The sequence below is a fragment of the Microtus oregoni genome, unplaced genomic scaffold, assembly GCF_018167655.1.
Source record: "Microtus oregoni isolate MIOR12 unplaced genomic scaffold, Mior012 000019F_ref0000042, whole genome shotgun sequence".
NCBI lineage: Eukaryota > Metazoa > Chordata > Mammalia > Rodentia > Cricetidae > Microtus > Microtus oregoni.
Genome location: NW_024543078.1, coordinates 4,563,032 through 4,586,943, shown reverse-complemented (window position 1 = coordinate 4,586,943; position 23,912 = coordinate 4,563,032). Strand labels below are relative to the sequence as shown.

Sequence of the window (23,912 nt, the reverse complement as noted above, 5' to 3'; positions counted from 1 at the left end):
CAGCTGAGGGCGCAGGGCATTGGAGGGTGCGATGGGCGATGGGCGTGGCTATGGGCGTGGCTCCTCGGGAAAGCCCAGGTGGCTTTGGGAGAGGAGGCAGAGGGGGCGTGTCCCGGTGCGCCTGCGTGTGGGGGCGTGGCCTGGGCGCGGGGATGCGCTCGGCGGCGGGGCCGGTCGCGGGCGCGCGCGCGGCCTGCGGGACAGACGGAGGGAGGTAGCCGGGTTGCCGCTGAGTGCCGCCATATTAGCGACCGCGGAGGCCGGGGGATTCCCGTGAGCTGCGGCGGCGGGGCCTGGCGCAGCGGAGGGGCCTCGAGCGGGCGCGGCGTGTTCCTGGGCCCGGCAGGAACCGGCGGGAACCGACGGGAACCGGCCGGCGACGGGAGCGAGGCAGGTGAGGACACAGGTGACTGGGGGACCCGCCCCCCAGGCCGACCCCTTCCTTCTCCGGGGCTCCCCCACGTCGCAGCGACCTTCGCTTCTGGCCTCCACCCCGCCAGCTCGCCGCGTCTGTCAGAGCTCAGCATCCCCAGCCCCGCTCCGAGCCCTGCTCCCCCGGATGCAGGGCACCACCCGTGCTGCTTTCCCGCACCCCGGAATGCAAACGCACCCTGCTCCTAGGTCAGCCCCTGCGTCACCCCAGCCCCGAGTCGCCTGCACTCGGCGACCTCGCCTTGACCTCGCCCTGTCCATCATAGCCCTTCTTCCCCAGAGCCCGCCTCTGAGCCCGGCACTGTCCAAATCCAGAGCATTCCACATGTTGTTACTCTAGACCCTAGGTCAGTCCCGGTGTCACCCCAACCTCCACCTCCGTGCACTCGCAAACTCGGGTCACCCTCTTCCTGCTCCCAGATGAAGGCCTTCATCCCGGAGCCATCTGTCCTCGGTGACCTCGCCCTGCCCACTACAGCTCTCTTACCCTTTTGAGCTATATTACCCCAAATTTAGGGCATTGTCCTCCATGCTGCACACTCAGAACTCTACAGCTACAACCACTCCCCTGTACCCTGTTGACTCCCAAATCCAAATCCCCCTGCCCCAGACACTTCCTACACCCAAACTGAACTTCCAGATCTGAGTCAGTCTCGTAAATCCACAGTCAGAGCCCAGGAGTCTCAGGTACAGCCTTCTGCAGGTGAGGGGTCACCCAGTGGGAGACTTGACCCGAAGCGCGAGGCAGTCTGTGTGTCCCCAAGCCGACCACACGCCCTCTCAGGTCTGAACCTCCTCCCTGTGTCCCTCAGTCTTCTATCCCTGAATCAAAGCCACTGTCCCCTCAAATCACCTTTGCCCACCCATCTCCTGTCTAAGCCTGACGCCAGTCCCTGTAGAAGGTAATCTTTCCTTCCATGCTCCCCGTATTCACCCCCTAGTCCAGAGCAGGTGAGAAGCAGGTCTCCTACCCCGTTCATTCCCCTGGCTGCTGAACCCCAGTCCCAGCTCCTCCCAGCAGTCTGAATGAACATGGGTGCCCAGTGAGCAATCACCCAGGACAGACCACGCAGCTGGCTCTGAGCTCTGAGGTCAGGCATGGAGAGACGGGGGTTTGGTGGCTCCAGCTCTCGTGGGGCTGGAATGGCAGGTGTTAGAAATATTTTGTTTGTTTGGTTTGTTGGTTGGTTGCTTGAGACAGAATTTCTCTGTGTAGCCCTGGCTGTCCTGGAACTCACTCTGTAGACCAGGCTGGCCTCAGACTCAGAGACCTGTCTGCCTTTGTCTCCTGAGTGCTAGGATTAAAGGTGTGCGCCACCACACCCAGCAGGTGCTGTAAATATTAGTGGGGTTCCTCTAAGGATGTCTTCAGGGTGGGCTTGGTACTTGAGGAATTTAGCCCAATGTCTTGTGGATCATCAGGTCTTGTGGCTTGTATCAAGGGTGTATTCTCTTTGCCAATACTAGCGCTCTGCTTTCTCGTCCTAGAGGGTCGGGAGCTAGCTCTGCACTGCAGGAGTCCTGGCGTGTTTCATTTCCTGGCGCTGGACGTGGGCCCAGGGCCTTTGCACATGCTGTACAATAGCTCGCCTCAGCCACGCCCCAGCCCCTCACTCAGATTTTAGACAGAGGCTCCACCCTGACCACGGTGCCTACAGCCCCCAGCCTTTTTTTTTTAATTTTTGTTTATTTATTTATTATGTATACAATATTCTGTCTGTGTGTATGTCTGCAGGCCCGAAGAGGGCACCAGACCTCATTACAGATGGCTGTGAGCCACCATGTGGTTGCTGGGAATTGAACTCAGGACCTTTGGGAGAGCAGGAAATGCTCTTAACCACTGAGCCATCTCTCCAGCCCCCCAGCCTTTTTTTTAAAAAATGCGTGTATGGATTTTTTTTGTTTTTATTTTGATTTTATCTGTATGGATATTTTTCCTGTATGTATGTTTGGGTATATGTATATTTGTGCCTGACAGAGATCAGAAGAGGGTGTCAGATCCCCTGGAACTGGAGTTACAGACAATTGTGGGTGCTGGGAACTGAACCCAGGTGCTCTTAACCATCTCTCCAGCCCTAAACTGTGTTTAGTTTGTGTGTGTGTGTGTGTGTGTGTGCGTGCGTGCATGTGTATGTGTGCGTGTGTGCTTGTCTGTATGCATACCGTGTGCAGGCAGTGCTCATGGATGTCCAAGGGGGTGCCATATCCTAGTACTGGAGTTACGGGTACTCACGTGGGTGCTGGCAACTAAACCTGGACTCCTTGCATGTGGTCTTTACCATTGAGCCATCTCTGTAGCCCCATTTAAACATTTTTTTGGTGTGTACATGTGCATATGGTGTACATGTATGTTTGTGCAGGTACACACAAGCAGAAGAGGATGTCACGTGCCCCACCCTGTCACTGTCTCCCTTACAGCCTGGACAGCCAGTAAGCTTCAGCCATCCTCCTGCCTTGGTTGACATGCGTGTGTGGGCCTGGGGTCTGAGCTGGGTCCTCAGGCGTGCCACCCCCACAGCCATGCATTTTTGTTTTGAGACAGGATCTCAGTAGGTTGTCTCAGCTGGCCTGGTACTGGCTGGCCATCCTCCTGTCTCAGCTGCCACAATAGCTGGGACCAGGGGCTTGGAAGGACCTGGGCTGTCCTTAGAAGTCTGAAGAGCCCCGTGAGTGTGGGCGGGAGGACACAGGTCTTGGGAACCTGAGGCTGGAGGGTCGTGAGTTCGAGGTCTGTGTACAGTGGCCCTGAGGATGTAAGTTGGGGACACATGTCCAGCAGGAGGCCACACTAAAGCTGGGTGTCCAGAACCTCTGCTTCTTCCTTGTGGCGGGTTCCTTCCCCACAGCACAGACCCAGGACAGCATTCCCCTGCCTTGGCCTCCTACTTGGCACTTGCCCTTGCTTCCGTCCTGTTGGCTGTCAGGTGCAGCAGGTGGCCCCACCCCCAAGAGCTGTGAGCCATGTCTGCACCCCACATGTCTTCATGTGTCTGTGTATCTGTCTTTCTGTGTGTGCATCTCTGTGTATGTGTGTACTCATGTGTCTGTCTTTGTGTGTCTGTATCTCCGAATGTGTGCCTACATGTGTGTGTCTCTGTGTACTCGTGTGTCTATGTGTCTCTGTGTGTGTACTCGTGTGTCTGTGTGTGTGTACTCGTGTGTCTGTGTGTGTACTCATGTGTCTGTGTGTGTACTCGTGTGTCTGTGTATCTCTGTGTGTGTGTACTCGTGTGTCTGTGTATCTGTGTGTGTGTACTCGTGTGTCTGTGTGTCTGTGTGTGTACTCGTGTGTCTGTGTGTCTGTGTGTGTGTGTACTCGTGTGTCTGTGTGTGTGTACTCGTGTGTCTGTGTGTCTGTGTGTGTGTACTCATATGTCTGTGTATCTGTGTGTGTACTCGTGTGTCTGTGTGTCTGTGTGTGTACTCGTGTGTCTGTGTGTGTACTCGTGTGTCTGTGTATCTGTGTGTGTGTACTCGTGTGTCTGTGTATCTGTGTGTGTACTCGTGTGTCTGTGTATCTCTGTGTGTGTACTCGTGTGTCTGTGTGTCTGTGTGTGTACTCGTGTGTCTGTGTGTCTGTGTGTCTGTGTGTGTGTACTCGTGTGTCTGTGTGTGTATTCGTGTGTCTGTGTATCTGTGTGTGTACTCGTGTGTCTGTGTGTCTCTGTGTGTGTACTCGTGTGTCTGTGTATCTGTGTGTGTGTACTCGTGTGTCTGTGTGTCTGTGTGTCTGTGTGTGTACTCGTGTGTCTGTATCTCTGTGTGTGTGTACTCGTGTGTCTGTGTATCTCTGTGTGTGTGTACTCGTGTGTCTGTGCATCTGTGTGTGTGTACTCGTGTGTCTGTGTGTGTGTACTCGTGTGTCTGTGTATCTCTGTGTGTGTGTACTCATGTGTCTGTGTATCTCTGTGTGCCTACATGTGTGTGTCTGTGTGCATGTGTGTGTTAGGTGGATGTGCGTACGTGTGTGTGTCTGTAGGTCAGAGGGCACCATGCAGGGGTGAGTTCCTCTGTCCACCATGTGGTCCCATGCTGCAGCTTGGGTGTGCGGCTCTCCAGCCTTCTGCTGAGTGCTCTGGCCAGCCCCTTTCTGGAGTTTATTTTCACTGTAGTCTCTTGCTCAGGAGGCCTCACACATGCAGCAATCCTCCTGCCTCAGCCAGCCGAAGTACCAGGATGGCGGGTGTGCACCAGCATGTCTGACCCCAAAGAGGTTTGAGGATGAGCCAATGTCCCCGTCCCCATCGGGAATTCCCACTGTCTTCACCAGCCTTTGCTTTAAAAAAGTTTGTTGCTTTTGTTTTGTTTTTTAGGACAGGGTCTCTATGTAGTCCAGGCTGTCCTGGAACTCACTCTGTAGACCAGGCTGGCCTCGAGTGCTGGGGTTAAAGGCCACCACTGCCTGGCTTGAAAAGTTGGTTTTAATTATTTTTTTCCATTTTTTTTTAATCTGTTTATGCAGATAATAGCCTCACATTTTACATTTTATTAAAATAGATAGTTGTGGTGTGGCCATCGCCTGTATGTATTCTAGAGCTTTCCGTCACCCTAAAGTCCACCCCGTTCCCGAAAGGGATCACCCCAGCCTCTGACCCAAAGGTCTGTTCTGAAAGCTTCCTACCACAGCCTGTGTCATCTCTGCTGGGGATGGGGTGCACACGCTTTGACTGTCTGCTCCTCAGAACTGCCATTTTGTCCTCTCCTGTCCCTAGTGCAGCTGCGAGGAGGGCATGCACGGTGGCAGGGGGAGAGCTTGGTGCTGCGTTGCTTGTCCTGGGGAAGCAGCCCACCTTGCTAAGAGATCCTGTAACCCAGGGCCTCTGGAACTCTGTACTCCACCCCTAAGGTAGCCATGACAGGGAGAGCTGCAGGTGTGGGGTGGGTGGAGGCTGAAGTCAGCCTCAGCACTGCGGGCCTCCCTCCCATGAGGACCCTGGGCCCTTGGTCTGCAGAGCGTTCACACACAGGCAGCCACACCACACCGTCATATGGAGACCCACGCGTGGTACAGTGCAGGGGTCTCTCCCACAGGCTGGGTCAGCTCTGAAGGACAGTGATGGCACCCGGTCTGCCCAGCTGGCACAGGGAGGCTGAGAGTGACCCACTGCTGGATGAGCGAGTGGGCGGGGGTGAACGTGTACTGAAGGTCTTCTCACTCTGGGCCCATGCTGGGCGAGGCAGTTTGCTCAAACCCCAGGTGTCTAGGACAGCTGCAGTACCCCTGGGGTCCCAGACTGATGGGAGCTGTCACCTCCTGCTCTGCTTGTTTCTCCTGACTGGAAGGCCACTGTCTGGGCCCTGCCATGTGCCTGCTTCTGTCTGTCACACCGGCCACCGTTTACTGCTGACAGTTCTCAGACCCTTTGTGCCGTCCCAGGTCCGCAGGTGTTCCTCACACATGCACACAGGAAGAGCCCGTGCTCTCCCGTGCAGCCTTCTGAAAGGTTGCTGGGGGTAGGGTCTTCTGGAGGCTCGGCCAGAGCTGTGTCTCGGGGAATTTGTGGTAATACAGGGGATAGCAAAGTGGAGTGGGGACCCCATTCCTGGACAACAGGCCTGCTTGCTAGCCTGTGTCATTGGGAAGTCCCTGCCTCTGCCCTTAAAGGTATCTTGGGAGCACATGCTCGTCAGCATATGAGCTCTGTGGGACATCTGATCTGAGGGTCCCTGTGTCCAGTGCCCCTGGTGGGCACTGCTGCAGGAGCTGACCGCAGCTCTGCGCTCGGCCTGTCCCCATGTGTGTTTCCAGGGCAGGGGACAGTCCTGACCACATGGCTGCCACCAGTTGGGACAGAGGGAAGAGTGGGGCAAAGAGGCCTGGTGTTTTCCTGTGCCAGGGCCTTGGGTGCAGCTGGCTGCCAGCCTCCATCTCCGCCTGCTCTGTGCTGTGGTGCCTTGAGCAGCTCCTGTTGCCTTAACGGGGAGTGTGGAATGTTCCTGATTCCAGGAACATGCGTGTGTGTGTGTGTGTGTGTGTGTGTGTGTGTGTGTGTGTGTGTGTAATGGGGCTCAGCATCCTGCAGGGCCCAGCAAGCCCCCCTGGCCACAGTGCAGCATGGTGTGTCCCCACAACTTGACTGCAGGTGGGGGCTCTTCTTGGGATCCTTGACACACCAGCCATGAGGACCAGTTTTTCAGGATTTGTAGCCCCTAGAGGGTGTGACTTGCTGGCAATTAAGGGTCAGATGAGCTGCACTTCCGTCCTTGGGGGACCTTCCTGGTGACAGGAGCCCAAGGGCCTTCCTGTGCACAGTGCCAAGCAAGAGGACAAGTGTGCACCGAGGGTGGGCGACTGGTGACACCCTGGCTCTTGGTGGCATTGGCAGGGCCTGGCACAGGGCTCCATCACACCCGGCTCTGTTCACTTTTGTGTGCTCTTGGTCCCAGTAGTCACCAAACTGCAAGAAACCCCCCGCTCACAGCATCCTGGGATACAGCCAGGATCAGGCCCCTGGGGGAGACTGACTCTCAGCAGGAAGGCACAGGACCCAGAGCTCCCAAGAGTTAGCTGGGCCAGGCTGGGCTTGGGTGGAGTGGGCCAGGCTTGGAGCAGGACCCTGCCACCTGAGGGGAATTCATGAGCCTTAGGCCTAGGCCACGTGGCTGCTGGATCAAGTTTGTATGCAAGGACTGGGGCCACCTGGGCTTCTGAGGACCAGGGAGCAAGAGAAGGCCCAGCCTTTCTCTCAGAGAACCAGGCAAAGGGGTGGGTCTGCCCCACCAGGCCAGACAGCAGCCGAGCCAGCAGGCAGTCGGTGACAGTGCTTCATCTGCACTAGGCTCCCACTCCTGCACCCCTCAGCCCCATGCACCACCCCGTCCCACCCATGTCAGCCTCTCACCTACAGTGGTGAGGTGACACATTTGAAAGGCTTCCGAGCCTTTCCCTGCCCTCGCTTTGTGTCTTCCAGGCCTGGGTCACGTGAGTAGGCTGCCCTTCAGCATATATCTAACAATGGAGTTGAACTCCTGATCCTTCAAGCATCCTAGCCCCGGGAGCCAAGGCAAGAGGATTGTGTGCTCCAGACCAGCCTGTCTCCCATGCTGGGTGGCTAGAGCAGCGGGCGGCAGCCCGGTCTCGGGGTACCTCCTCAAAGTCGCTTTAGTGCCTTCCTGTTCATGACTGAGTAATGTTCCCGTGCGTGGATGGACCTGCAGCTGGGCAGGCTTCTGCCCATGGTTGTCTGTCTCAGGTCACACAGTCCCTTCAACTGTTTAAGGGACTAAGGCCTGAGAAAGTGCCAGGCTTCAGGACTGCTGGGAGTTGGTGCTGACTGAGGACCAAGCTTCGGTGTGGGAAATGGAAAGTTCTGGGGAAGGATGCAGAGCCAGTGTTTTGCTTCTGCCTTTTGTGTTTCTCTGTATTCCGTGTGTTTAACGTTGGGTGAAATGGGAGGCTCCGGGCTCAGGCCAGAGGGGCCCAGTGGTGGGGATGGTGTACGTGTACATGCATAAGTCATGCTATGGTGTCTAGGGCCTGGGGTAGGAGGTCATGGGAAAGTTGACAGCCCTGCAGCTCTGCACTGGGTACTGTTGACATGAACTTGTCCTCCAGGCTATAGGGACCTTTGCCTTTTTGTGTCTCCGCTATGAAGTATAAAATCCATATAGTGCATAGACCAAGGGCCTGGTCCTCTGTTAGCAAGCAATAGCCTCACAGCCTGAGGGCTCTGCCCTGGCTGACCACATCCCTCCCACCTCAGTTGTAAGCTGTCTGAGTGGACATCAAGGGTGATGGGTCATAGTTGCTCCAATTGCTGATGGAGGCTAGTGTCCCCAGTCCCCCCCACACTTGGCTTGACACTGGCCCCACCTCCCTATTAGCACTGGTCCCTCCAGGGACTGAGGCTCATCACACAGGCACACACTCAGGTACATCAGGGCCAGTCTGGGACTGCTGGAATGTCAGGACCAGGGTGGATCCTGCTTCCCAGGCTCGGGTGCAGTGTTCTTGACTCCTGGGATATACTCCTTAGGCATGGTGACACACATTTGAGGCAGGACATTAAGATTCAAGGTTATCCTTTGCTACGTAGAAGGTTGGGGGCAAGCCTGGGCTACATGAGATCTTGTGTCAAAAATAAGATTTACAGCAGTGTTGGTGCATACCTTTAACCCAGCATCGGGAGGCAGAGTTCGAGGCCAGCCTGGTCTACAAGAGCAAGTTTCCAAAGCTACAGAGAAACCCTGTCTCAAAAAACAACAAAAAACAAACCAAGGAAACAAACAGAGAAATCCAGTCTCATAATAATAATTGTAATAAAGAATTACGTAGCAGCCCAGTCTGTCTTCCCGCTTGTTGTGTTCCACGGGGCTCTTACCTTGTGTCTGCCCTGCAGGCTGCCCTCAGCTGCGGGCCCCGCCCCGCCCGCCTGCCCGCCCGCCATGGATCAGGACTATGAACGCAGGCTCCTGCGGCAGATCATCATCCAGAATGAGAACACAGTGCCATGTGTGAGTGATGGGCTGCACCCATCGAGCCCCCAGGGTGTCACCTGCAGACCCCGGCCAAGGGACCTTCTCTGGGGGTCGCCGCAGTTGAGCCCCCCACCTCTTTCCCAGGTCTCAGAGATGCGGAGAACCCTGACACCAGCCAACTCCCCAGTGTCCTCGCCCAGCAAGCATGGTGACCGCTTCATCCCCTCGCGCGCAGGGGCCAACTGGAGTGTGAACTTCCACAGGATCAATGTGAGGGCTAGACCTAGCAGAGAGCGGGCCAGTCACCCCGAGGTGGGCACAGCCCCCATTGCGGTGTTCCCTCACGGGCTGCTCTCCCATAGGAAAACGAGAAGTCCCCAAGCCAGAACCGGAAGGCCAAGGATGCCACCTCAGACAACGGCAAAGGTGACGGTCGGCCTCGCCCACTCGGCCATAGGCCCCGCCCACCCCTCCCGCCATAGGCCCCGCCCAGAGCACACCCAACAACCTTCCGCCCTGCCCCTGCAGACGGCCTGGCCTACTCCGCTCTGCTGAAGAACGAGCTGCTGGGCGCCGGCATTGAGAAGGTGCAGGACCCGCAGACGGAGGATCGGAGGCTGCAGCCATCCACGCCCGAGCACAAGGGCCTCTTCACGGTGAGCCAGCAGCAGCCAGGGCCCCGTGAGGGAGAGGGCTGGGGGGGGGGGGGGCTGCTCTGTCTGCCGCATCCAGCCCATTCTTTGTCGGCTTTGGGTGCTTGGGGGTTCCCAAGCCCCGAGGCCACAACAGCCACTCCGCACGGTGTCCCTGCCCCCAGTATTCCCTCAGCAGCAAGCGCTCGAGTCCTGACGATGGCAATGACGTGTCTCCATACTCCTTGTCCCCTGTTAGTAACAAGAGGTGAGCCAGGCCTGGGTCCCTGAGTGTCTGGGTGGTAAGAGGGACAAGGGTCTGGGACAGCAGCAAGCGGCCTCCTGCTGTCCCCGCAGTCAGAAGCTGCTGCGGTCGCCACGGAAGCCCACGCGCAAGATCTCCAAGATTCCTTTCAAGGTGCTGGATGCGCCCGAGCTTCAGGACGACTTCTACCTCAACCTGGTGGACTGGTCCTCCCTCAACGTGCTCAGTGTGGGGTTGGGCACCTGCGTGTACCTGTGGAGCGCGTGCACTAGCCAGGTGTGCACCAAGCACCCTCCATTTGGGTTTGACTGACCACAGGCGGTGCAGCCCACGGGAGGGGACAGAAGGGGGGAGTAGTGTGCACAGAGTGTGCCTATTCCTTCGATGCTCCCCCCTACACAAACACACACCCGCTTCTCCCTGAGGAGACGTGAGTGGTCCCCAGGGACCACTGTGGACGCTGGGACTCTGGTCTCCTTTGCTGGACTCTGGTGCCATCTCTGTGCATTCCACCCCATGGGCACTAGCTGGGGAACGCAGGTCTGAGGCCAGAGCATCTGTCCTCACTCTGACCTCCTGCCCACAGGTGACCCGGCTCTGTGACCTCTCTGTGGAAGGAGACTCAGTGACTTCTGTGGGCTGGTCTGAGCGGGTGAGTGAGGAAGGGGAGCCCCGCGGTCACCTGTTACCCCTAAAGGAGGAAGGGTGGAACCCACCTGACCCTTTGATCTTTGAGTAAGGCCACTGAGCTGGAGGCTTCTTCCCTGTGCACGAGCCTTGGCCATCTCTGAGACTGTGCTGCTGCTGCTCACTGCAGCCTGGGGTGCAGGGGTGGGCGGTGTCCCCCGCACAAGGCTGGCACAGTGGTGGCCGAACGGTGATGTTGCTAAGAAAGCCCCGCAGACAGTTTAAGCAAAGCAGTATGTCCAGGTAGCTGGGTGTGGTGGCTCCCAAGGCTGGAGGATTGCCCTGAGTGTGCGTTCTGCTAGTCTGGATCATAGAGTGAGCCTTGTTTTAAAACTCAGAACAAAAAATGGGCTACAGAGACCGTCCCGCCTCTCTGGGCACGAGATGGGTAAACTTCTTGTCCCCATATCCAGCTGATGGCCACCTGGCCACTCCTGTCCTCTAGGGAAACCTGGTTGCAGTGGGCACACACAAGGGCTTCGTGCAGATCTGGGATGCGGCCGCTGGCAAGAAGCTGTCGGTGCTGGAGGGCCACACTGCACGCGTTGGTGAGGACCTGGCCAGCCCAGCGGCACCCTTGGCCCCGGCCCTGCCCAGGCCCGGGCTGACCCGCTGTCACCCTGCAGGGGCGCTGGCCTGGAACGCAGACCAGCTGTCATCGGGTAGCCGTGACCGCATGATCCTGCAACGCGACATCCGCACACCACCCCTGCAGTCAGAGCGGCGGCTACAGGGCCACCGGCAGGAGGTGTGTGGCCTCAAGTGGTCCACAGATCACCAGCTGCTCGCCTCAGGGGGCAACGACAACAAGGTACGGCTGCTGTCACTCCTGCCCCGCCCCGGGAGGGCACGGCCCTGGGGTCATCTTAGAACATAGAGCTTATGACCCCAGACTTGGCCTGGGCAGGTGCCTGCCCTGGGTGTGTGTTTCTGGGTGGGCCCGTCACAGCCTCGGCCTGCCCGCAGCTGCTCGTGTGGAACCACTCAACCGTGAGCCCTGTGCAGCAGTACACAGAGCACCTGGCAGCCGTGAAGGCCATCGCTTGGTCCCCACACCAGCACGGACTGCTAGCATCTGGGGGTGGCACAGCTGACCGCTGCATCCGCTTCTGGAACACGCTGACAGGCCAGCCCCTGCAGTGCATTGACACTGGCTCACAAGTGTGCAACCTGGCCTGGTCCAAACATGCCAACGAGCTGGTGAGTGCCCACGTGGGCCCGTGGGAGGCAGGAAGCATGGGGGCTGAGACCCCGCCACCTGTGTGCAATGTAGACTGATGCTGGCCTTAGCCGGTCTAGACTCCATGCCCCCCTGAGGGAAGCCAAAGGCGCCCTCCAAGCCCTCTGCAGCCCTCACACCTGGTCTCTGTCCTAGGTGAGCACACATGGCTACTCACAGAACCAGATCCTCGTGTGGAAGTACCCGTCCCTTACACAGGTGGCTAAGCTCACTGGCCACTCTTATCGTGTCCTCTACTTGGTGAGTGTCGGCCATTGTTGCTGTCAGCCCCCTGGGGCCCCACGTGGTGGACTTGTCCCTGGCTGGCTGAGCACCGCCCCAGCCTTCCTGCTGTACGCTCCTAAACAGTGTCCCCCTACCCCGGGATGTGGGAAGTGGAGGATCCCCCCCCCCACCAGGCCTCGCACACCACGTGGCCTCTGTCCAACAAAAGTGCCAGTGTCCCGGCTGCCTGGTAGACCCAGCTTGGGAACCCAGGACTCAGACCCACCGCTGCAGAGACCTTTGTGTCCTGCACCCTCAACCCGGGGTGTGTCCCCTGGCACCTACCTGGCTTCTGCCTGGGTCTCAGAACCTGCCTGCTGCAGCTGAAAACAACCAGGTCCCTTTTGTCCCCTCTATAGGCCATGTCCCCTGACGGGGAGGCCATTGTCACTGGGGCCGGAGACGAGACACTGCGGTTCTGGAACGTTTTCAGCAAAACACGCTCTACAAAGGTAAGGAGGGTGCGTGGTGCCCTCACATGGTCACACCCCTTGGGTTCTCAGGGCACACGGTCACTCTTGTTCCCTGTTCTCAGGAATCCGTGTCTGTGCTCAACCTCTTCACCCGGATCCGATAGACCCGCAGGCGGGAAGTGCAGCCCCTTGGGGCAGAGATAGAGCAGCCAGCATGCATGGGCCCTGCTGTCCCTGCAGTCCCCAGGAGGCATCTGATGGGCGGGAGCTGGGCCGGAGACCCCAGAGTCTCATTAAATGCCTCGTTGTGAGCTGTGGAGCCAGTGTCTGGGACAGGGACACGGGGACCCTCATCCACCGGCTGCATCCCCTTCCTGCTGGCCGTCAGCGCTCTCAGATGGACACTTTTGACCTCCCTGTCACCATTGCCCGAGCCATATTGGACACAGCTGAGCAGGAGGCCCGAGACCCCATCAGAGCCCCAAACCCAGTGTCACCTGGACCTGTGGACCAGAGCTGATATGCCCCTCTGCAGCCACCCCAGCCAGAACGTCCTGGGAGGTGCCGGCGGGGCCTGCGCCTCTCGCCCTGACACCCTGATCGTGCTGCCACTCTGTCTGCGTGCGTCACCTCGCCCCTCCCCAGCCAGCTGCCTTGTCTGCCATGTCCACTTCCTCTTGGCCTTCTGGAAGCTTCTCAGGCCTCCCTGACCTCAGACCCCCATCTTTGCTGCTCCTCCCCAGTGTGGTGGCCGTGGTGTGTGCACGTGTATATATGTATTTGTGACGCCTTGGAGTCTGTTGTGTGTTTTGTTGCCTTGTTCTAACACTCAGGCCGGAGAAGCCACCTGGCATTAGGACACAGGTCACTGTGGGGTCTGCGCCTGAGGCTGGGAGTGAGGCAGACATTCTTAGCTGTGCTCCCCAGCAGGGGCTTCATCCCAAGGCAGCGGGGTGGCTCAGCCTGTAGGGAGTCACCAGAAACAATATAGCATGGGACCCTTGTTGCCGCCTGCCTGAACAGAACAGCCTTGTCCATCTGTCAGTCCCAGTACCACACTTGTCAGTGAGGCTGGGCTGGTCCCCAGTGGACAGACAGCTGTGAAGGGTGAGGTCCTATCTCTACCGAGAAGCTGCCACAAGCTGCCCCTGTGGTGGAGGAGGCTCAAAACTGCAAGCAAGCGGGTGTGGTCCAGGCCCCCATCCACACACTGGGGAAAAGCCTGCGAGGGTCCTGAGTGGCTAGGGGACTCCAACCCCAAGTGCCCAGAGGTGGCCTTCTGCAGCCTGGGCAGTGGCCAGTTTGCACAAAGTCCCTGGGGCAGGACAGGTCCAGCATGTTGCAGAGAGGGAGTTGATCTTTGTGCTGTGGGAATGACCCCAGATGGACCCTGGTGCCACCGGATACCGGTGCTACCCAAGGGCAGCAAGGTGGCCATCAAGTACTTTAAGTTGGTTGTGTTGTTTATTGCAGTAAAAACACAAAACATCCATTGTACTATCATAAAATGAGCTCTGTAACAATCACTGCTAATTCCGGGGCTGTCTCTGACCAAAGGTGCAAAGGCCCAACCACATCCATCACAAATTCACTTCCCTCTGTGGATCCCTGGGTCACAGACATTTACTGTCATGGAGCCCACACTTTGTCCCTCACTGAGTCCCGTGTCCTCGAGGTCCCTCCACACTGGCTGAGTGATGGTCTAGGCTGTGTCCCCACCACCCAGCCCTGAGCAGTGTCTTCCCTGTGGGGTCCAGGACAGAGACAGGTAAGGTGGGCAAGGGCAGACTGCCGAGCCCCTGGCACAGGGAGGACATGGTTGCTATTGTGGGGCAGGGAGAAAGTTAAGGAATGTTCAGGTATCCCCAGGTAGGGAGCTGGTGAGAGCCCAAAGCCACAAGTCTCACTTCAGTCCTGAAGGCTCCAGTCTCAGGAAGTAGGCTGAGGTCATGGGGACCATGGCTGCCCACTTCCCTGTTGCTGGGACACCTTTGTCCCTGTCAACAATGGCCCTAGGGCCTTATTGGTCTGCACCTCTGGGAACACAGGGGCAGACATGGAAAACCTGAGGCGGGAGGCTGCCCAGCCCTTTGTCCCCTCGGGCACCCTGGAACTCAACTTCCCTGCCCTTTTATACAGGTGGGTCCCTGCATTTGGTACCTCCCTTCACCCAAGCACCAGCTTGCGCCCCCCTCCCCTGTAACCTGCAGTCGAGTGGGCTGGGATACAGGTGTGCAGGGGATTGGGAGTTAGGCATGTGCACACCCACACTCCAAAGAAGGGAAGCCCCCCCCCCCCCGTTTCAGAGAAGTGGCAGCCCTAAGGGGCAGTATTGGCCTGTGCACGTGATGATAGGGAGATGGCCTCAGCTTTACCACGTGGCTGAAGATGACCTTGAACTTCTGACCCTCCTGCTGCCCTCCACAGGGCTGGAATATATCACCACACTATACATTTTTAAAGTTTGAGCCAGGATCTTTCTGTGTAACCCAAAGGCTTAGAAAGATCCCCCGCCTCACTCAGCATACTGAGCACAGGACGTGTCACCCAGCAAAAGTCCCATTTCACAGGCCTGTTTCACATCAACCTTTTGTGAGCTAAGTACAATCCCAGGGGGTCACCATGGAGCCACCCGAGTCCTGGTTTTGGTTTTGAAACTATAGAGGGTGTACCCTCTTCTCCGTTGCAAGTTCTAGGCCACCCGAGGCTTACCAGAGCACTCAACTCCGGGTACCATCTGAGAAATTTCCTGCCAAGCAGACCCCGGCTTGGTCCCCTTCTGCCCCCCGAAACTAGGCTCGTGCCTGTCATACAAGCACTTGAGAGGCTATGGCAGGAGCATTGCTGCATGGTCGGGAGATGTGCCTCAAACACAAGCAGGGCATCCTCGGCTATGAGACAATGACAGCTGGTGGGAAAGCGCACAGAGGAGACCCTGGACGGGTATGGGGTGACCCTCACCCCTTTGCAAAGGGGGCGGACACCCTTGCGACAGGGAGCAGCAAGGCAACTGCGCTCAGTGCCCATCCTCCCTCAGCAATGACTACCTGTCCCTGGAGGGCCCCCGTTGGGCACCGGCTGTCAAGCAAGCCGTGCGCTGGAAGTTCACGCCCATGGGACAGGACGCAGCCGGTCAGGTGTGGTTCACCGGCCTGACCAACTCGGACCCACGCGAGGCCTGGTACATGCTGCCTGCTGCGCTTGACAGACCGTACCGCGAGGCCCATGCGCACTGGCACGGCTGCTTTGAGAGTCGCCAGCGTGGCCTGCCGCCCGGTGAGTGTCGCGCCCCCAGCCGCGTAAGCCCGTGGGTCCCACGCTGACCCCGCCCTCGCCTTCCCGCAGCCTACACGCAGCGCCTGCGGGAGACGGCCTTCTGGGACCCTGTGCTGCCTGCGCAGTATCTCAGCCCAGGCACGCGCTGGGGGTGCATGCCGTGGAGGGACAGGCACATCCGCGGCAAGGAGTTTGGTGAGTGGCAGATGGGGACGGGAGGGAGGTGAGGCGGAGGTGCAAGCGGGTCACCCCAGCACTCCCGCGGCAGAGGCAGGAGGATCTCTGAGTTCTGGGGACAGCCTGGGCTACACGGTGTCAAGCTTTAAGAGACCCTGCATCAAAACTACAGGGAAAGAAAAAAAAGTGGCCGGGTGGTGGTGGTGCACGCCTTTAATCCCAGCACTGTGAGTTCGAGGGCAGCCTGGTCTACAAGAACTAGTCCCAGAACAGCTCCAAAGAAACCCTGTCTCGAGAAAAAAAAAAAAAAAAAAAAAACAGCGAAGACCCGGGCAGCAGGTGGGAGGGGGGCAGGGCGTGGCCAGCATGCAGAGGGTCCCCTGCCAGCCTCTGAGCCCAGTCCCGCTCCCCAGTGGTCAACAGGAACCAATTCGGGGTGGAGCCCTCGCGGTCCGACTATGTGCCCCACCTGTCGCCGCCACAGCGGCCGCGCTACACCTCGCAGGACTTCAGGCAACGGGACAGAGAGCGCCCCTGCCCGGCCACCGGCCAGCCGCCCCCGGCCTTCACGCCAGCGCTCTGATAAAGCCCTGCTGCCGACCAGTGCCTCGCGCGTCCGTGGGCCAGGCGACCGTCCCCACGCATGCACTCCGGGGTGTCAATCCTGCTTTATTCTCCTCGGGTCCCAGCGAGCCGAATGAGGGAGGCCCTGGCCTTCCCGTACCTGGTCCCTGTGCTGGTCCACGGTTGGGGCGGGACACCCACGGGTCCCCGGGGTTCAAGGAGCATGGCCGGGTATCCTTTCCCCACCCTTACACCGTGCCCTCTGACCCCCTGCAGGTGGGGGACCAGGGGGCCAGGGTGTCTGCCTGGTCCTTCGTCGTGTTGCCCTGGGGAGCCAGGTCAGGGCCGGTCTCCGAGGTCCCCTGAAAATGAGGAGCAGGGTGGCATTGGGGAGGGCGGGTTCCAGGTCGCACCTCCCCCAGCCCCGAGACCCCACCCAAGCCGCAGCAGCGATGGAGACTCACGGGTGCGGATGCGGATGGGCCAGATGAGGAGGCTGCAGAGAGCCAGAGCCGCGGCCACACCCACGCCGCCCGTCACAGTCACCATTACCCAGTGGTAGAAGCCAACGCAGGCCCAGCAGCAGAGCTCAGAGCTAGGGGGCAGACGTTGGGCTGAGGGCAGTGTCCCCTGCACCAGCCCTCCACGGAGCCCATCTCAAGTTCCAGAGGACCCTAGGCCTACACACACCCCACTAGACACAGAGTTCCCCTGCAGCCCACAGCCCTGCCTTGCCCCGCAGCTCCAGCGCGGGCTCGGTCCTGCCCCAGGGCCTTTGTGCCCTGTCTGACCCCACCTCCTGAGATGGCACCTTCCCACCCCCACGCTCAATCCCGTTTCCTACACGCCTGGCATTGTCCTGGGCCAGGACAGGTGGCTCTGTGTCCCCTGTAGCCTGGCCCTTAGCTGACAAGGAACTCAGAGAAACGGAAGCTGCTCCTGGGATCTGAGGACATGAACTCACGGGCAGGGGTGTAGGCTCTGCACAGCCATGACGGCCAGCCCGTTGGCTACCTTATCCGAAAAGCTCATAGCACCATACACGAAGGCTCCACTGTGCTGGGGGACACACAGATCGTTAGTCCCCAGGCCCAGGATCCAGACCACTGCCTCCCGAGGCTCCTCCCACCAGCCCTACCGTGTGTGGGCCGATGAGGTCAGCTGTCATGGCCAGCGAGGTGACCAGGATGGTGGCACAACCCGCACCCAGCAGCACAGCAGCCCCGTAAACGGCCACGCCCAGCTTATCTACCAGGGCCACCCAGGCTGCGAAGGCCAGGATCACCAGCAGCCCGGTGAAGTAGGTCATCTAGAGAGGAAGGAGGCGGGGCCTGTATCAGGCCCCCATGGCCGGGCATCCTGTGCCCGACACTCCCCCTCTGGGGTCCTCAGCCCAGTGAAACGCTCCACTCCCACGACAGGCATTGCTGGTCCACGCCAGGGCACCTATTACCAATCAACCTTCTGTTGTACAGCCAAGTCAGACACTATATCCAGGGTAGGCTGTCCAAGGGCTGCAGCCCACCAGGAAGGGCCAGAGAACCCCTGCCACCACCCCCCTCCAACCCCCCCTCTTCCCAGTCATCACTCACGTTCCTCCCTATGCGCCTGTTGACTGGCTTCATGAGGAAGGAGGAGAAGAAGCCACTCAAGTACATCACCAGAGGAATGGTGGCGATGAACTTCTGGGGAAGGAGAGGCGGCGCCGGTCCAGAGGGGTCTCCCGGGTGGGAGGGGCCTCCCCATCTCCTCCCCACGACCCCGCCTCACCTTGGGCAGGCTGAGAGAGTAGGTCAGGTACATAGCGATGTAGGTCTGGGAAAGGTTCACGATGAGCCGCGTGGTCATGTACAGCATGCCCACCTGTGGGCAGATGAGCAGGGGGACAAGCCCAGGGCTCAGTAGGAGACCCAGACAAGGATTTGGAGAGCAAGCTGACTCATTACAGCTGACTGCTCAGCAGGCAGGCCGGGAGAAACGACATCTGTGATTAGTAATGTCTGCCCTGGGTGGGGTACGGGAAATCGGGAACATATGCCCCGTATGTGGAATGGAAAACTGAATGATGTCTGCCCCAAGTATGAAACAGAACTCAGCTGGCCCCGAAAGATCAGTGAGGGAGTGATTAGTCTGTCCTGAGCACGGGACGGCAGCTGAATGGGCACCCCGGCTGTAGAAGATTGGTTCACAATGTCTACTCTAGATGAGACAGGTCGATTAGTAATGCCTGCCCTGGGTACAGACTGTGAGAGCCACTGGTATGTCAATCCTGGGTGGTGCCATGACACTGGGCACCCACAGTGTACCTGGTAGAAAGCTGGCTCCCGAAGCCAGTGTTTCCAGAGCAGGAGTGGCCGGGCCGTGGGGGCCACCAGGGGGCTGTGTTCATCAGGTTCTATCTCCCGAGGCCGGGGCCGGCGCCCCTCCTTGGTACCCAAGTGGAAGAGCAGCGAGAAGATGGCTCCCACGCCCACCACCAGCAGGGCCAGGTTCTAGAAAGAACAGCGGGACTCAGCTATGGCTTCCATAGGCTCGGGGACCCCAGGCCACCACACAGCCCCGACTTACCCGAAACACTGGCACATCCTGGACTCCCAGCTGGTCACCCACACTGATGTCCTGTTCACCATGGGCAGAGCCCTGCAGGTGCAGCAGCAGCCAGGCGGCACCGTAGACCATGATGTTGGCCACCACCGTGAAGGCATACCTGTGGGTGAGCGCCCGGCTCAGCATGAGCCCACAGAAACCACGTCTGTACACAGCAAGCGCTCAATAAATGCTTGCTGCCTATCAGAAATCCAGAATACTTACTTCCCGAGCTGGCAGAGCTCCCGATCCCACAGAGTCCCAGCCCTGCCGGTGTCCTTCCCTGAGGCACAGGCCACAGATCCACGGCAGAATAAAGGGCCAAAGGGTCCCGTGGAAACAATTAGTCCCTGGGCCAGTTGTGGTTCCTTTGAAGCAGTGTCCCTAGAGGGTCTGGTCTAATCAGGTGACCTTAGGACATCAGCCTTAGGCTACGACCTGGGGTCACAGACCACTCTGCCAGCATCAGAGAACCACCCAGCCAAAGCTTCTAATTCCACAGCCAGGCTAGAGCACACCCACCCTGCTAGCTACTCTGGAAACTGCAGTAGGCAGGAGGACCACAAAATTCAAGGTCAGCCAGGGCAATGGAATAAGAAACTGACTCAAATTTGTCTTTTTAAAAAATGGGCTGGCAGTGGTGAGGCACGCCTCAGGAGGCAGAGGCAGGTGGATCTCTGTGAGTTCGCGGCCAGCCTGGTCTCAGAAGAAAGAGTTAGGGCACCGTGTCCCTCTCTGCGGCTCACCACAGCTGGGGTTGACAGATAAAACTCCCCAGGGATACCTAGCTAGGTTACTGCCCCCAGCCCCGGGTACCTGAGGGCTGTGAGCTCCACCTTCTCGTGCTCACTGGTCACTAGCTCGGGGATGAGGCTCAGGTGGGCAATCTGCGTGGCAGCCCAGCCAAACTGGAAAATGACGATGAATGGTGCATAATAGAGCAGGGCAGCCCACTCGGGGGTGGCCTCCCCGCAGCCGAGGCACGGGCTGAAGATGAACGGGAAGGACAGCAGGACGCAGACGGTGCCTGTGATGGCAGAGGGGCAACATGGGGTGGTGAGGGGAGGCTACAGAGCAGGCCAACGTGGCAGGCCAGGAGTCTCCTTGAATGGCCTGTGGCTAAGGATGGGGAGAAAGGCCAAGAATGGGGTCACCCCCCACATCTACAACCTGCACTATGTTCTGCCCCCGAGGACCAGCTGGGCAGGGAGGAGTCTGGAGGTCGCTCCTGGGTACAGAGCAGAGCCTGCCCCTGTCCAGAACATACTGGGTGTTCCACCCTGCTCCATCTACTCAGAAAGATACTAATGAGTTTAAGATGCTCCTCATCCTACCACGTCCTCCCCACCCAACCCCTGCCCAAGCCCCCAGGATCCGTCCGTCCTGTCCCTGAGCCTTCCCACGGCTGCCCCATGTATCCCACCCTGCACTGTCTGCAGCCCCTGCCCCTGCCACACCCAGACCCAGGGACTCCTCTCCAACTAGATCACAGGCCCCCCGGGACTGGAGCAGGTACCCCCATGTCCCTTCTATGTCCTAGACATTCAGGTCAGCCTGAGGACTCTGAGCCCCAGGTGCATTCATAACAGAGGTTTCTCTTCAGTCCAAAGGGAGACATTATCACTCCACAGTCCAAGCTAGCCTTGAACTCCTGATCCTCCTGCCTCAGCTTCCAGAGTGCTGGGACCAGAGGCATGCGCCACCACCACCCCCTGGTTCCCTTCACACATTTTTAAGTGGATGAACTTGAATCAGAGGCCCTGTGAGACACACATCCCTCAGAAAGAACCCTGAGCCTCCTTCTTCTGCCTGGCAAACTGGGCTTCCAACTTCCCCTTTCTGCTCGGAGGTGACCTTAACAACACCCCCCCCCCCCCCCCGTGTCTTGGATTGAGAAATGAAACCAACCCTCAGGAGGGAACCAGGGCAGATTCCTAGGGGCTGCCCCAGGGGGCCGTGTGGCCTCTGGACTCTCTCCTGTGACCACACACACCCTGCACTATCTGGGGCCTGGTTAACCATTGCAGCCAGGGCTGGGCGGGTTGAATGCAGGTGGGCCTCAGTTAACCTAAGAGTTCTTGTTTGGTTCTGGGACCCAAAGTGGCGGGAGTTTCAGGTTTAATGAGCACATCTGCCAAGCATGGTGCTGCACCCTTCAATCCCAGCACTTGGGAGGCGGAGGCAGACCAATCTCTGAGCTCCAGGCCAGCCAGAGCTTCCTCAGCTATCCTGGCTTACAGAGTTCCAGGCCGGTCAGAGCTGCCTCAGCTATCCTGGCTTACAGAGTTCCAGGCTGTTCAGAGCTGCCTCCACTATCCTGGCTTACAGAGTTTCAGGCCGGTCAGAGCTGCCTCAGCTATCCTGGCCCAGGCGGCACAGAGAAGTTGTCAGTTTGCTCGGGTGCCCACCCGCCTCACCTGCTCGGGTGCTTCCCAGTCTGCCCTCCCCAAATCCAAGCCACCAGCCCATGCTCAGTCACAGGCTCAGGACCTTGGCACGGCTGGGCTGGCCTGGTGTCTCCAGGCAAATATGAGCCCTTCTGTGTGTTTCTTCTCTTTGTTGGAAACCGGGTCTCACTAAGTAGCTACACCCCTGCTTCAGAGGCCTACACCGGCTACTACCACCCTCCTCTGCTTATCCTGGAATCTTCTGAGGTCCAAAGCCTAGAACAATCCCGAGAAACTAGAAATTCCAGCCCTCAGGCTCAGAATCCAGTTTGGGGCCACTGCTCTGTCTTGCAAAAAATGTCACCAAGGGGCAGGGCTGGGTTCCACAACTACCACCCCAGGGGCAGGGCCAGGCCCTTCCAGAACAGCTGCCTGGAATTCCAAAAGGAGCAGCTACAATCCCAGGGCCATACTCCCCAATGTCCACACCAAACAACAACCAGAGGGGGACCCCAAGCTGGGCCACCCCAGACAGGATGTGAGGGATGAGAGGCAGGCAGTTGTAGGGTGGGGACATGAGGAGGAGGCTAGACCACTGGATGTCAGGGAAGGGAAGGACGTGTCCCAAGATGACAGACTGGGGGAAAGTGAGAAGCGAGACACGGGGTGGCAGGGTGTGGGGGGAGGGCAGACTGAGGATGACAGTTGGGTAGGGGGCGATGGTCCCAGGGTGACTGTCAGAGGGGGAAGGGCCATGCCACAGGATGGTAGTCAGTGGGGAGGATGGACACAAAGTGACAGAGTTGGGGGACAGTCCCGTGACAGAGGGTGGAGGACGGCCCGGGGTGACAGTCAGAGGGTGGAGGACGACCAGGGTGACAGTCAGAGGGTGGAGGACAGCCTGGGGAGACAGTCAGAGGGTGGAGGACAGCCTGGGGAGACAGTCAGAGGGTGGAGGACGGCCCGGGGAGACAGTCAGACATGGGGGACAGCCCGGGTTGACAGCAGTCAGACGTGGGGGACGGCTCGGGGTGACAGATGTGGGGGACAGCTCGGGGTGGCAGATGTGGGGGACAGCCCATGGAGACAGTGAGGGGGAGACAGCCCGGGAAGACAGTCAGAGGGTGGAAGACAGTCCCGGGGAGACAGCAGTCAGACGTGGGGGACAGCCCGGGGAGACAGTCAGAAGGTGGAGGACGGTACCTGGGCGGGAGTCTAGGCCGGGAGTTGGAGGACGGCTCACCTGCCAGGTGCCAGGCCTTGCGGGGTCCGCAGCGCGCGCAGGCGGCGCGGTCAGCCTCGTAGCCCACGAGCGGCGTGCAGAGCCCGTCGGCCGCCTGTCCGAGCAGCAGCAGCAGCCCGGCGCCCCGCGAGCTGTAGCCGCGCACGGAGTGCAGGAACAGCAGCAGGTAGGTGAACCACATGCCCGCGCACAGGTCGTTGAGGAAGTGGCCGACCGCGAAGCTCAGCCGCGCGGCGGGGGACAGCGTCCGCGGCGGCCCGGGGCCCGCGTCGCCCGGCGGAGGCGACATCGCGGTCGCAGGCCCCACCGCACAGCGGCCCCGGCTGCCGCGCCGCGCGCCTCTGCGGCCGCTCCCGGGAGCCGCCTCGACGGGGCGGAGCCTCGGAGCGACGGCCGCAATCTCCAATCAGAGCCGCGCGCCTCGGCCGGGCGACCAATCAGCAGGCAGGAGCGTGGCCTCGGGGCGGTGCACTCCCGCGGTCCTTAACGCCACCCGCTACGCGTCAGGCTTTCATCATCGCGGTTTGTTTCCTTTTTATTTTCTTCGTGTTTTCATTTATTTGACTAAAGGAATTCTTTTTTGTTTGTTTCTTTTTTTTTAAACGCAGGGTCTCCTGTAGCCCAGCCTGGCCTTGATATCCCTGTGTAGCAGAAGACATCTTTGAACATTCTCCAGAGTCACCAAATTTATCCTTTCAAACTGAAAACTCTGTTTTGAGAGGGTCTCATATAGCCCAGTTTAGCCTCAAACTCAGTGTGCAGCTGAGGATGGCCCTGAACTCCTGGTCCTCCGGCCTCCCGTCTTGGTCATGGGGGTTGCACCCACAAGTGGGCCTTTTTATTGTTTCTGCTTTGAGACGGGGCCACACTCGTCGCCCAGGCAGCTAGCCTGGAGTCCCTCAACAACCTAGGCTGGCCTCGCACTCTCAGTCCTCCAACCTCAGCCTCAGGAGCTGCTGGGATTTCAGGTCTGGCTCGGGGAGTAGAATCATGAGCCCTGTTGCCTGCCACCCAATCACGCCTTGGACCCCAGCCAGCTTGCTGCTGGAGGTTGGGGCTCCCTGCAAAAGGCTAGAATGAGACCACATCTGGGTGATCTCATAAACTTCCAGAGATACACAATGAGGCCCTTGGGAGACATATTAGTGCTAATTAATTATTAATTACAGAGAATAGTTGGGTAGAACAGCATAACACTGACTAGCCTTTAATGAGGCTGCAGGTGCCAGGCGCCCCACGTGGCAGATGCCCAGCTTTCACTCCTACTTACTGGGTGGTTCTGAGAAGCACTCTCAAAGAAAGGGGAAGCCAGGCCTCTGTGGTGAGTC

General features: G+C 58.9%; 3 protein-coding genes across 4 annotated transcripts; 2 read left to right on the top strand and 1 right to left on the bottom strand.

The window, feature by feature from the left end:
* Positions 1–127: 127 nt before the first annotated feature.
* Positions 128–13,140, top strand: Fzr1 (fizzy and cell division cycle 20 related 1). Its single transcript, XM_041669014.1, has 14 exons — positions 128–394; positions 8,772–8,886; positions 8,995–9,120; positions 9,213–9,276; positions 9,379–9,506; positions 9,668–9,750; positions 9,840–10,023; positions 10,334–10,399; positions 10,880–10,982; positions 11,061–11,245; positions 11,401–11,634; positions 11,810–11,914; positions 12,298–12,390; positions 12,474–13,140. Exons 2-14 carry the CDS (start codon positions 8,818–8,820, stop codon positions 12,513–12,515), a joined length of 1,482 nt encoding a protein of 493 aa, XP_041524948.1. The 5' UTR covers positions 128–394; positions 8,772–8,817; the 3' UTR covers positions 12,516–13,140.
* Positions 13,141–13,809: 669 nt separating this feature from the next.
* On the bottom strand, positions 13,810–22,941 carry Mfsd12 (major facilitator superfamily domain containing 12). Of its 2 annotated transcripts, XM_041669015.1 has the most exons (10): positions 22,585–22,941; positions 19,771–19,981; positions 18,937–19,075; positions 18,675–18,860; positions 18,139–18,231; positions 17,961–18,053; positions 17,507–17,677; positions 17,333–17,427; positions 16,833–16,963; positions 13,810–16,730 (listed from the first exon to the last, which is right to left on the bottom strand). In XM_041669015.1, the coding sequence occupies exons 1-10, from the start codon at positions 22,871–22,873 to the stop codon at positions 16,708–16,710; spliced, it is 1,431 nt and encodes a 476-aa protein (XP_041524949.1). In that variant the 5' UTR covers positions 22,874–22,941; the 3' UTR covers positions 13,810–16,707. The 2 variants fall into 2 exon arrangements, with proteins under 2 accessions (XP_041524949.1, XP_041524950.1); XM_041669016.1 differs by lacking the exon at positions 16,833–16,963.
* On the top strand, positions 14,408–16,415 carry CUNH19orf71 (chromosome unknown C19orf71 homolog). The gene is made up of 4 exons (XM_041669017.1): positions 14,408–14,490; positions 15,389–15,627; positions 15,697–15,822; positions 16,218–16,415. Exons 1-4 carry the CDS (start codon positions 14,408–14,410, stop codon positions 16,385–16,387), a joined length of 618 nt encoding a protein of 205 aa, XP_041524951.1. The 3' UTR covers positions 16,388–16,415.
* Positions 22,942–23,912: the final 971 nt, after the last annotated feature.